The sequence below is a fragment of the Nesoenas mayeri genome (assembly GCF_963082525.1).
Source record: "Nesoenas mayeri genome assembly, chromosome: 25".
Taxonomy (NCBI): domain Eukaryota; kingdom Metazoa; phylum Chordata; class Aves; order Columbiformes; family Columbidae; genus Nesoenas; species Nesoenas mayeri.
In genome coordinates, this window is record NC_137549.1 from 2,428,098 (window position 1) to 2,441,473 (window position 13,376).

The 13,376-nt window shown below is 48.4% G+C and overlaps 1 protein-coding gene across 1 annotated transcript in view; it reads left to right on the top strand.

The window, feature by feature from the left end:
• Positions 1-1,337: 1,337 nt before the first annotated feature.
• FBN3 (fibrillin 3) overlaps positions 1,338-13,376 on the top strand; it is a gene marked incomplete at both ends in the record, with an annotated part of 91,054 nt that continues 79,015 nt past the window's right edge. Inside the window, one exon of the mRNA XM_080359247.1 lies at positions 1,338-1,507. Within this exon, the coding sequence (XP_080215373.1) occupies positions 1,338-1,507 (170 nt within the window). The remainder of the gene's footprint in view (positions 1,508-13,376) is intronic.

A 13,376-nucleotide genomic window follows, 5' to 3' on the forward strand; every position in this document is an offset into this window, starting at 1 on the left:
AGCCCGGGGCCATTTGTCTCCTCACAGGCGGCACCGCGACTCCCGGGGGGTTTTGCTGGGATCTGAACCCCCCACCCAGGGCTGTTTCCCTTTGCCACTCAGTGCCTGGAGATTCTCAGACACAGGATGGCTGTAAGGACTAAAATAAAGCTGCTTCAGGCAGGGACCTCAGGACCCCTCTGCCATGTCACCTCCCCCCGGGGGACACAGGGATTGTGCCTTTTTTCCCCGTGGAAGGGACGTTGTTCATCAGGATGGGCTTGCTCAGGGCAGAAGGTCGCCGGGGGGGTGAGGACATGCCCTGGAGTGATCGGGGGCCAAAGCCTGGATCTGTCCCAGCCCAGGGGACATCTCCCAGGCTCAGTTACTGGCAGAACTGGTCATGCTGGGCTCGCCCCCAAAGGGCGTCCCCAATCTGAGGTGTGCAGGGTCTCCTTGCCGCCTCCATTGACCCGCTCCCTGCCCTGCGCAGAAGCTTTGGACCCCATGTCATCCCCCTCCCCATGGCCTCATGCTCAGCAGCCTGTCCCAGCTTAAGGGCTCTTCTTCTGCCTCCCTCCACCTTCTCTGTCCCTTCACCCCCCATGGAAACCAGGCTTAGCTTAATGTAGTGTGTCTTCACACTGAAGCCCCACCTCATGGTCTTCCATCTCACTCCAAACCGCTCCCCTCGGCCAGCTAGAATTACCAGGTGTCTGGGAGGCCGTTTTCCAACGACTGATTGACCTCCATGCCATGGCCCATCTGGACTATAATGTAGTAAAACGGAGCTGTGGGACCTGGGAAAGTGGTTCATAAATAGGATCCACTCATTCTTGAAGACACGGTCTCTTCTTGCTTTGTAGCCCTGCATCTCCTGTTGCGTCAGTGTCATAACCCACCGCCGTGGGCAGGCCCAGGACAGATGTGCTTTTGTCCCTCTTCATTTATCCCTCAGGAGGGCAGGGAAACAGACGCAAGGGTAGAACTGTGACTCTTGGCGACCTTCTCTTGGTTTCCAGCTCTTGGGAAGGCTTGTCGACGCTGTGGTGGAGAATGACAGCATGAGCATGTTGGCTGCAAGTACGAGGAGCCAAACTCAGTGTGTCTGTAGGACCCCATTGTATTAACTCCAGGGAGGCGCTGTCTGGGGTGATTTTAAAACAGCAAAAACCCTTCAGAACACTTAAATCTCTCTCTTTCTCTTTTCTCTGTTTACTTCTAGGAAGGGAACGGCAGGACGGCACCTCGGCACTTAGAGGCTGCTGCCAAAAACCATCCTCCACCAAGGTAGCGGGGACCCTCCAGCTGGAAGAAGCTTTCGGGGCAGCCAGGGCAATCGAGGACTCCGCGCCATCATGGGGGTGTTGTGGCTGGCCAGGTTCATGCTGGGATGTACAGCGGTTATGTATGTGGAACGAGCCCAGGGTCAATATGAAGGGGACTTGCATACCGACAGATTTGCAGGCTACGAGGAAAGACCGCCAGCAAACAGAGTGAGAAGAAGAGGCCAAGACAGTTTACGAGGGTGAGTTTAATGTTCTTTTCTACGTTACAAAGCAGAACTCGGTTTATTATCATAGCACAGAGTCATGCTTGCAGAAATGTGTTTTCTATCCTTTCCTCGAGCTCAGGAAGGAGTCTGCTTTGCAGTAGGAGGAAAGCTCATGCCACAGGGGGACAAGCAAGCAGAGTGGGAGCTGTGTGTTGAGCTCTGCTGCTTTGTACAGGGGATCGCAGCACCTTAGAGCTCACCCACCGGGACTGGGAAGAGCCATCCCTGCTCTGCCTGTTTGTGGGGGGGATGCTGTGCATTTCCCTGCAGTGCTGGCTGCGGATGGGCTTTCCACTGTTGCGAGCAGGGATGCTGTCAACTCAGGTTTTGACCATGGGGTCACCTTTGTCTCTCTGCTGCCAGTCAGTGCTCTGGGCTCTATTGAGAGGTTATTGCCTCTGGTGGCTGCTTTTACGTGATGATTGTTGCTAAAGGAAAGGTGTCACACTAAAGCCTTTGTTGTGAAGCATGGTTGTGGCCTCCTCTATAGACAAATGAGCGCGAGAGCTGGACCCGTGAGCGTTTTCCACCTGAGGAGGGAGACAGGGCTCAGCTAGAAAACCCCGCAGCTCGTGCTGGAGCTCGGCTCTATTTGCATGCTTTCAAGATGGTTCCTGGCCGCGGCGTTGATCCTGGGTTATTTTAAGTCTGCCTGGCTGTAGTTCTTGGAAAGTGTTCCTGTGTTCAGTGGGCAGAATCGGAGCAGAACGTGATACACGCGCGAAGCCTGGGCCGTGCCAGAGCGCTCCGGCGCTTGCTGGGGAACGCGTCGTGAATGGGCTGGAGCGCCGCGCAGGCCGCCCAGACGGGCCGATGCGTTTGGGCTGGAGCCGGAGCGCAGAGCTGGGCCGAGGAGCTGCCAGGGCCGGGCCCCGGGGCTGGCGGCGCCCGCGCTTGGGATTCCAACCTGCACCGCCGCTCCCTCCCGCCGCGGCGGGTTTGGAAAAGACGGACAGCGAGTGTCCCACGGGTTTGCTCTTCTCAAAATGACCTTCCGAAAGCAGCCATTAGCTCACTCGCAAGGTGGGGACACCCTGTGTCACCCCCAACATGACCCATAAATGCTTTTGCTATGTTCCTCTCTTTGAGTCCATCATCCCTCAGATAAAACATCCCAATTCTGTATGACTAACGGAGATAAAGGCCATTCCTTGGAAAGGATAGGGTGTCAGCCTACCAGATCTTGTTCATCCTGGCTGCCCAGGGGTGCATGTGTTTGATCACTGTGCTCGTAATGGGGATAGAAAAGATTGGAAGGAGTTGACGTGTGCACCTATAATCACAGAATATTGGGGATTGGAAGGGGCCTCGAAAGGTCATCTAGTCCAGTGCTGTCTCATGCGGCCCTGTGAAGAGAAAGGATGGGTAGAGCAAGGAAACGATGCGTGTTTCCATTCCCCACAGGACCTGAGAGAAGGTCACTGGTGTCCAGTGGTCTTATGGCACTCAGTGACTTAAGTGACCGGATCCTGTTTTCAAAAATTATTTATGGCTTAAATCCTTTTGACTCTTGGTTTGTCTGAAGGATCCAAATCCCAAGTGCAATCCCAGATTCCCAAGTTAGAAATCACTTCTGAAAACCGTTCTCCACTTTAAAGCCTCAGTTCAAGAAGGACAAGGAACTGCTGGAGAGGGTCCCGCGTGGGGCAACCAAGATGATTAAGGGAGTGGAGCACCTCCCTTATGAGGAAAGGCTGAGGGAGCTGGGTCTCTTTAGTTTGGAGAAGAGGAGACTGAGGGGTGACCTTATTAATGTTTATAAATATATAAAAGGTGAGTGCCATGAGGATGGAGCCAGGCTCTTCTCGTTGGCAAACAATGATAGGACAAGGGGCAATGGGATCAAGCTGGAACACAAGAGGTTCCACTTAAATTTGAGAAAAAACTTCTTCTCAGTAAGGGTGACAGAGCCTGGAACAGGCTGCCCAGGGGGTTGTGGAGTCTCCTTCTCTGGAGACATTCAAGACCCACCTGGACATGTTCCTGTGCAACCTCACTTAGGTGTTCCTGCTCCAGCAGGGGGATTGGACTAGATGATCTTTTGAGGTCCCTTCCAATCCAGAACATACTGTGATACGTGGCCCAACATGTAAGCAAAGCAATGCCAAATTATCGGTTGTGTAAGTTCTCAGCGGCCACACAGTAAGTTTGGGGCAGGATCAGGATCAGACCTGAAGTGTCTGGCTCCCAGTCCCCTGCAGAGCTGAGGACCACACTGCTCCCTCCCTTTTCTCTTCTGCAGCAATTGCTGTAGGAAAAGAGAAAGAAATCCCCACTGGGCTACGTGCAAGGTCTGTTTAAGGAAGTCTGTGCGACTGTAATTTAAGTCGACTGAAGAATCATTGTTCCTTGGCCCTTGGGAGTCTTGTTTCAAGGGTGGGGATCGTGTTGGGCAGCAAAGTGATGGCAAAACTCAGCGTGGCTGGAGCTCCTGCCCCCGGCGCTTCCCATGCTCTGCGGCAAGTGACCCTCACGGTCCCCAAGGTTTTGTGTCCAAACCTCTCCTTCAGGATTCCCAGCCCTTCAGCAGTCTCTCTCTCTTTTAAAATGTCTATTTTACAAGCAGAGAAAACCACTTGAGATGAGGAGCCTACTGAAGAGTGACATTTTAAGTAATGTTCTACTGGGCTTAGAAAGCAGCTACAGATGTCAGCAGCTGGAGATGGGTCTGGCAGCCGGTGAAATCCATCTCCTGCACAGCCACAGACCCAGGAATTTTTGCTGTAGATCCCCCCAAACAGTCCTAGTCCCTCATCCTCATGCTCTGGCTTTAAACCGTTCTGTCGAGTTGCAGCTGTGGATCAACATCTTCCCTGACCCGAGTTTTGCTGCCTTAAGGTATTGGGATTCTTTGCTGCTGTGAATTTTAACCGAGTTGCGTACGTTTGTTTGGGAAAATCAGATAAGTCCTAATTTAAGGTTTGGTTTACTCACAGACCAAAGAAATGAATGAACAGTGAGTTTTCTTGGTGGAACTTTGAGTGTAAAGGAAGGTTGTATTTTTCAATTGGGTGTTATTTTACAATGTAGGCATGCAGGTGGCTTATCTTGACTACTGCAATTTGTGGAATCATGTATTGTGTAATGCCGCACCTCTAAACACACATCTAAATCTCCAAACATGTTTACTGTGGTGTATATTTTAATAGCTCGTGGCACCATTTCAAATATTTGCTTTGGCACTTGCTTTCAAAGACCCACAACTTTCTTTTTTCAGAGAGATACACTGATTTCAGTTCAGCTTTTGTCTGGAATAGCTTTGGTTCTGAAGCTTTCTTTGGTTCTGAGGCTTTCTTTGGTTCTAAGAATTTCTTTGGTTCTGAGACTGCCTTTGGTTCTTAGTCTTGCCTGGAAGCAATTTAAATAGAACTGGAATTAAAATAGAACAAAGCTTATCTGCATCACACGGGCCTGAACTGGCAGGTTCCTTGGTGCCACCACCCCAACCGCTGCCCTCAACACTCTGGATTCTTTGAGAATGTCCAAAAGTTTCTATATTGTTCCGAAAGGAAGGAAACAGCAAAGAGACTTGGAGGATTTGCTGGGTAGATCTAAGGGTGGTGCAGAGTCCTCTTCTTTGTGGAAACCTTCTGCTCGGGGCTTCTGGATTCTCCATGGCTCTGTCTTATTCATTCCTTGAAATCATTTGTTTTCCAAACACAAGTTTTGAAGAGTTTTCCTTTCATACATGATGCTGGTACCTCCTATCCCGCCATTTGCAGATCGTTCTGCCCATTGTAGAACTACTTTTCCTCCCAGGTAGATTAGAGGACTCCAAGGACGACCATCTATCTCAATAATCTAGATCTGGCTTTTGCTCTACCTTGTCTTCTTAAATGTGCCTCCTTCTCTCTTGGGTGGATGCAACCATAGATTCCCATCGTCTCTAAATTGTGTTATATCATAATTTGGACAAGAAATTAGCATCACACCAGAAATGCACAAGGAGGTGCGACCCAGATGTCTTTATAGGGAAATTTCTCCCAACTCTGGAAGAATCGAACACCCAAATATACTTGGTGCTCCTTCCTTCCTTTTCTCTTGAGTATCTCCTACTCCTAGTACTAGGAACTTCTGTGGGTTTCTCAGGAAAGTCTTGAGTAAGCCCAAACGCACAGAATATCTGCTCTCTTTTGGTGGCAAGTTATTTGCTGTCAAGTCGTAGTCAATTAGTACTAATAGAAATGCGCTCAATAACTTAATATCATAGAGACTGTAGTGAGAAACCACTCTCTGGTAACTCCAACGTGACCAACACGAGCTCTTCTTGCTGGTGCCTGGAGCAAATGGGCTGAGCGTGAGGGCAGTTTTAGGTGTTTTCTTGATAATGCAGGAGGAAAGGTTGGATATTTTTGTGCTGGAAACATATTTATTTGGAGCTCTGTTCCCACCCCAGGCTCCGTTAATGAAGGGAAAAGTATGAAGTAAATGCGAAGCATGAAATAAATGCAAAATAAACAAGCCCGTTATTCACCAGTGCTTTTACAAATAACAATAAAGTAATGTGGAGTGATAAATCACAGCCAAAGCCAAGATTTAATCTGTCCTTAAACTCATTAAAGTAGAGACAATTTAAAATGACCGTCTCCTGAAAGGAACAGCACTGACAAATCCATTTATGAGGCAGGATTTGAATGGGATTATTAGTTTAATGAACTACTAAACAGTTTCCAAGAGCAAGAATGTGTTTAACAAAGGGGAAAGAAAAGATGATTAGTGTGCAGCCAGCTGAGCTCTGTGCTGGCACGAAGATTTCCTGTAAGTTCATGGCTGCCTGTTTTTTCAACTAAGAATAAAGGCTCAGCTATAGCCTGACTTTAAACACAACTAATTATGTCAAGCCCATTAATTATGAAATGGCCACTGCAATTGAGAAGATGGATGAAGAGAGGAGGTTTGGGAAGGCGTTTGCCGTACCTCTTCCATCGCTCTGACTTAGGCAAAAAGACAGAGGTGTCTAAATTAATTGTGGGGAATACAAGGAGTTTCCAAGTTGCTCTCCTGTAGATTTTTGACACCTTATTAGTTTCCAACTTGACGCTGGGGAATGGAGAGGAAAGGCACATTGTGACTGCAAAAAACCAGCACAGGAGGGGCTACTGGGATGTGGATGAACTCTCCATCCACCACCTTAAGCTTTGGAACTGATTCTGCACCACACGGCACCAGTTTAAACTGGAGCTGATGCTGGGGTGATGGTTAATGTCATGGGGAGATTGGACATAGCAGAGACGAGCTTCACCACTTGTGCGGTTTGCTTTGAGACGTGCACCAAGAGCGCATGAGCGTTGTGATCTGACTCCATCCCTGACATTGCAGTCCCACAAACGTCTTAGTACAGGAATTACTAAAGGTTTTTTTTGATCAATTGTAATTTCCTTCCCTCTCACTTTACATTTATCAGAAGCACGTGCTTTTGAAAACAGCAGGTGCCCAAAACACAAGCAGCACTGTCTGTTGCTTCGTGGTTCAAGCCCTGATTCTGCACCTGCCAAGTTCAAGCGTAACATTTGAGTTGACTTCGTTGGAAGGAATTAGCCCTACATGGGGATCAGCAAATCTTTTCTGCAGTGTTTCCATCCCTGCTACTCCTGTAAATTTAGCGAGAGATATTGATTTCCTCCAAATCTCAGAAAGAAGTCCTTTAAATGCCAAAGCTCAGTTTTAATTCCTTAGAGAAAATTGTTTTCTTGACCTCAAAGTTGTAGGAAACTTCCTCGAAAATTAAATCCTCATTAGACTAAGAACCAAGGTGCTACTCAGAGGCAGCGAGAGTGAAAAATCACAGAATGGACTGGGTTGGAAAAGGCCTCAGAGCTCATCCAGTCCAACCCCTGGTCCAACTCCAGCCCATTGACTAGATCATGGCACTAAGTGCCATGGCCAATCTCAGTTTCAAAACCTCCAGGGCCGGTGAGTCCAGCACCTCCCTGGGCAGCCATTCCAATGCCTGACCACTCTCTCTGCACAGAATTGCTTTCTCATCTCCAGCCTCAGTTTCCCCTGGCAGAGTTGAAGCCCATGGCCCCTTGTCCTATTGCTGATGCCTGGGAGAAGAGCCCAATCCCCACCTGGCCAGAACTGCCCTTCAGGTAGTTCTAGAGAGTGCTGAGCTCAGCTTTGAGCCTCCTCTTCTTCTTCCACGGTTCAGCCGACGCAAAAACAGACCTGCCAGGATGAGGCGGATCTTCTCCCATCACCTTCTGTGCAGTGTAGGAAAAGAGCTCGACAGCTAAAGAGAATTACTTTAAATGAAAGTAAACACAGCCAAAAGAGTGACACTAAAGTAGGGCAGATGGAAAAGCAATGCTGGCCACAGCATCTTCTTTGTCCACTTTAAATAAACAACAGGATTATAGAGATAAACAGGGACAAAGTAAGGCTGAATTTCAATTGATGGCACCAAACGCTGCCTGCTGGCGGTGGCTCCATCAGAGGATGGGGAGATGCCAAGAAACCAAACCCCACTGGAGCAGAGCAGAGCCACGGCTGCGCAATGTGAAAACACACGAATGGCCTTGCTCCCACATCCACAACAGAGCCAGAGGAACCAGCAAGGACTGGAACACAGTCCATTCCCCCCCCCCCCCCCCCCCCAAACCATGGGGACATAACACAAGCAGCACCTGGCTGAGGCTACAGCAGCCTGGGAAACCAGGCTTATAAGCTGAGGCAGTGGCCAAAAAGGACTCAGTCCTGCTAATTAACGTCAGATGCCTAATGTGACCCCAGCAAAATCACATTAGTCGTTAAAGGTAGGAGAGGGCAGAGTGTGAAGTCCCAGCTGAGGATGCTTTGTGGACTCAGACGTCAGCCAAAAACTACAAGTCAAGTTGCCCTGAGCTTCCTGCTCGCCCACAGCAACACCCTCAATACACATGCACACATGCAGGTCTTTGTCCGCTCCTCTGGCCATGGAGAAAGAATCTCTAGCTAGAATGAACCCTTCAAACCTCCTTCACAAAGCCCTGCACTGTCACTAAGGGCTGATTTTAGCACTGGGGAGGCCACATCTCAAAAGCCTGTGTTCAGTTTCGGGCCCCTCGTCATATGAAGGACATTGAGGGACTAGAGAGGGTGAAGAGGAGGGAACGGAGCTGGTGAGGGGCTGGAGCACAAGTGTGATGGGAGCCAGGAAATCATCTCAAGTTGCGCCATGGGAGGTATAGATTGGATATTGGGAAAGGGCTGTGGGGCATTGGAACAGGCTGCCCACGGCAGTGCTGGAGTCACCATCCCTGGAGGGGTTTAAGAGGCATCTAGATGAGGTTCTCAGGGACATGGTTTAGCGTCAGAGTTGGGTTATGGTTGGACTCAATGATCCTGAGGGTCTGTTCCAACTGAAATGATTCTATGATCAGTGTGACAACCGCAGCGTCCTGTAAGCAGAACTTGTGCCATGCAGCAAAGCCCGCACCTAACGAACCCTTGGCTACACGTAGCGTGTGCTTTCCAGACAGCAGGAGAGGGATTTGTCTCCCCTGTCATGAGCAATCAGTGACCCTCGGTTCCCACTGGCCTGCAGAAGTGGTAATTCCATTCCTTAAATTAAAGGAAGACAGAAGTGAATGAAAACTGGTGGCTCGCCGGGGGAGATCTCCGAGATGCTCTGCACAGAGATCGCTCCCTCACTCCCCGTGTTCTCCTTCTCGCTGGCCTCATCCAAGGGGATTCAATGTAATTCAGCAAGAATTCATTATAGTACATTACTTTGGGCCAATTTCCTGCTCTTCTCACCAAGTAGAGCCCTTTGCCCAGTGACTGAGATGCCCTGAGCGTGTAACGCTGTAATTAGCTCATTTGGGTGCATGTTCCGCGGCACATATGCTTCTCCCAGCTCATCCTTTTCTTTGTGTCTGCCTGGAAGTGTCTGGGCTGGGCACGGGGGTCCTTTTCCTTCTTTATCACAGTCGTTCTTTATTTCCCTCCTTGATACAAGCTGAAACTCCTTCCTCGGTGCTGTGACTGTCTGCTGAGCTCGACCTTCCAAGATGTTCCCTGTTCAACGGGAAAAGGAATCCAAGCTAAGAGGCTCCGGCTGCACTGAGCAATGATCTTCTGGACCAGCTTGAGTCTTTCAGGAAGGGCAGAGATGCCAGCACTTTACATCTCTTGCAGGTCTTCTCTGTGCTCTTTAGGATGATGAGAACAAGTCATGGTTACAGAGTAGGCGCGCTCAGAAATTCATCCCACTTCACCCTGTAAACTAAGACTTTGTTAATAGAAGCACGGCGTGCACTCTTACCAGGCCCCAGATGTAAGTCGGGCAAGTGACCAAGCACAAATTCCTTTTTCTCCAAGTGTTTCAAACAAAACACTCAGTAAAAACCACCCTCCTGCCCTGCCAAAGTACAACCGTGCAGGCTCGTAGTAGGGCTGGAGCCCAGTGCTTTATAATAAAAGACTGAGAAGCAACTTTCCCACCAGCACATGGGATCAACATCCAGTGGTTTAAGGATGAGAAGCACCACAGCTTCACTATACCCAGTGACAAACCTAATGAGCAAGAGGTAAGAGACTTCATCCATGATACCGGTCCTCAAAATAGGTGGGACGGATTCATCAGAGAAGGAGAAATCCACAACAGAAGGAAACCACATCCTAGGACAGATGAGGAGAAGCACGGCCAGCAGCTCACCCGCTTCTGCTTGAGCATCATCTCCTAATTTTCAGATTCTCTTAAGCCTGACCAGTCTCAGTTCTCTCTTTCTGTCCTCTGGGTACCTTCAGCGACGTGAAAATCTCTCTTCTGCTCTACAAACACATCCAGGTTGGGGCGCAGCAATTCCAACAATTTACATGGGATGAATGGAAACTTACAGTCACTACCCTCCCCGGCCCTTATTTTCAGGTTCTTCCTGCCTTCAAGTTTCAGCTTAGAAATATTTATGAGGAAATCAAACCATCCAGCAGCAGATCTGGCCAATTCTCAAAGCACTTCTGCTAGTCCAGCTTTAGGAATGGCCATTGTCCCAAATCCTGCTCTAGATTTCCCCAGACCATTCACAGTTACCTTTTGCTGTAATTTCATCAACTCAATGGCAATTTAGCTAACAGCAGGCTAATGAAGATTCCTGATTTATACTGCAAGAAGGAGGGCTGCCTGCTATCCACAGAAGAGATGTTTTAGTGAAAGACAGAGGTTTCTTTATAGATTATTTGCTCCCCCTGCAGCCCTCCCCTTATCATGAAATTCAGGCCTGTGCAAAGCGTCAAATCAAAAGAATGTACATGAATATCATCACTACATTCTCTGGTCTTGTATGACTTAAGCACATGGCTTTTCCAGGAATGATGATCCTACCTCTCCATCCAAGCTGGAAATTTTTCCTATGGCTCACGATTAGTTTTGGTTTTGATCTCAGCCCCATTCTGTGCTGGGATCATCTCTCGCAATAACCGGGGAACACGACCACAGCAATCGCCCGTCCTTGGCCTCGGTGGAGATCACCAGGGGACAATAATCATTGCCAAATGCGATAGTGGTTTTCGTAACGCACCTCCAGAGGGATTCGGGATTGTGTCATGGCGTGAGAACAGATTGGAAACAATGCTGACTTCTGGATCCCTGGCCTAAAGGGGAGCATATCTGTGCCCTCCTCGTTCTTGATTTCAAAGATCCCTCAGAAGTACTGCAAGTATTTATTTTGGTGATTTATCAGTTTTATGAGTCCAGGGCTACGCTATCTGTACATTCACTGCTTACGTCCCCAGGACTATATATGTTCATGCGATGCGTAGTTTGATAAGTAATTTGCAAATGAGAAAGCAGAGAAACCAGCTGTTCCTATCCAGGCAAACCCAGCAAGGAAACATAGAGAAGACTTTCATTTGAAAAAAGACTAAAAATGCAACTGATTTCCAAGAACTGCTTCACACTTCCATTTGGAAAGCAGCATTAGCAACTCTTCCATCCTTTCTTTTTTATCCCCCTAAATTCTGTAATAAAACAACACTTCAAATCCAGTTCTTAAAACTTCCAAACAAAACCCCTATAACCTATTAACTTCTATGCCAGATAATCTTTTGCCATGCCAATATTTGCCTTCATTCTTTTTCTGCCAATAACAAGAGAAACCAGTCTAGGCCAGAAGTCCAAGATCAACCATTTCACGATATAAATCAAGACACAAGGAAAATTTAGGAACGGGAGTCTTAAGTCAGAAGTTTCCAACTACTGCCTTCACTTTGGTCCTTCTGTTCTTTGTAATATCTTATCTCTGGCTCTGTGAATAAATATCAAGGTTCTCATGTGTGGACCTGGAAGTAGCCAAGATATGAAGTGACTGGGTCACGGTGACAGCGGCTCCAGTTGTACCTTTACTGAGGTGATAGATGCTGACTCTAAGCCCGGCTTTAGTAAACCCAGGGCAGGAATGTGGAGGGAAAAGGCAAGAAAGCTTTGCTAGAGTTTGACCATGCTCTTCCTTGCCGTGTTCTTACTCATCATTTCTAAGAGGAGACGCCACCTCCTTGAAGGTGGAGAGCTCTACGCACCCACGAACACGCATTTCACCGCCTTGTAAAAGCAAAAAAGAAGGCTATTTAGAATAAAATAGAATATTTCTGCTGGAAGGAACCTACAATGATCATCTAAGTCTAACATGTGGGCAGCACAGTCCATTTCAGACAGCAGTTTCCAGTAAGTACTGGAGTCCTGTTGTTACTCTTTGGCTACACGTGTGTGTAGTTTCAGTTGGTGTAGATAGTGACACACCCCACAAATCTGCTTTTTTAAAGTATTCAAATCACCACAGTTACAGGGTCTTTTTCTCAAACACCCACACAATGAGCAGGACAAGGTCTGGCTACCTCAGCTACAGGATTAAGTTAAGAGATGAGACATATCCTGTTCTGTATCCGAAAGAGCGTGGTCAGCAGGACAAGGGCAGTGATCCTTCCCCTGTGCTCTGCACTGGGGAGGCCACACCTGGAGTATTGTGGTCAGTTCTGGGCCCCTCAGGTCAGGAAAGAGATTGAAGTGCTGGAGCGGGTCCAGAGAAGAGCAACAAGACTGGGGAAGGGACTTGAACACAAGCCCTATGGGGAGAGGCTGAGGGAGCTGGGCTTGTTTAGTCTGGAGAAGAGGAGGCTCAGAGGTGAGCTCAGCACTCTCTAGAACTACCTGAAGGGCAGTTGTAGCCAGGGGGGGATTGGGCTCTTCTCCCAGGCATCAGCAATAGGACAAGGGGCCATGGGCTTCAACTGTGCCAGGGGAAATTGAGGCTGGAGATGAGAAAGCAATTCTGTGCAGAGAGAGTGGTCAGGCATTGGAATGGCTGCCCAGGGAGGTGCTGGACTCACCGGCCCTGGAGGTTTTGAAACTGAGATTGGCCATGGCACTTAGTGCCATGATCTAGTCAATGGGCTGGAGTTGGACCAAGGCTTGGACTGGATGAGCTCTGAGGGCTTTTCCAACCCGGTCCATTCTGTGGTTCTGTGGAGGTGGATCAGCAGCACAGTCCCTTGCCAGAAAACATCGCTAGGAAGGACTGGCATAAATATGTCAGATTACCTCTGTGCCTCTGACACCCCAAGGAAGAGTCGTGAGGACGTTGGCACCATCTCAGCAGCACAACTGTGTCTCTCCAGGACTATAAACAAACCAACACCTATTGATTTTTAATTTAGGACTGATTGTTCTCAAGTTTCTCGATAGTTCTGAAATATCTGTGGATTTTGATAATCAGAATGTTGTGGGCAAGTTTACTGAATATAAATGATTTTTCGTCTAACCTTGACTTTCACATTTCCCTTCATCACAAGCTGTGATTGCTATTTTCTCTTCAACAACTAGATGACGTGTCTCTTATCTCCACCTTCTCGCTGATGAGAACAGTTT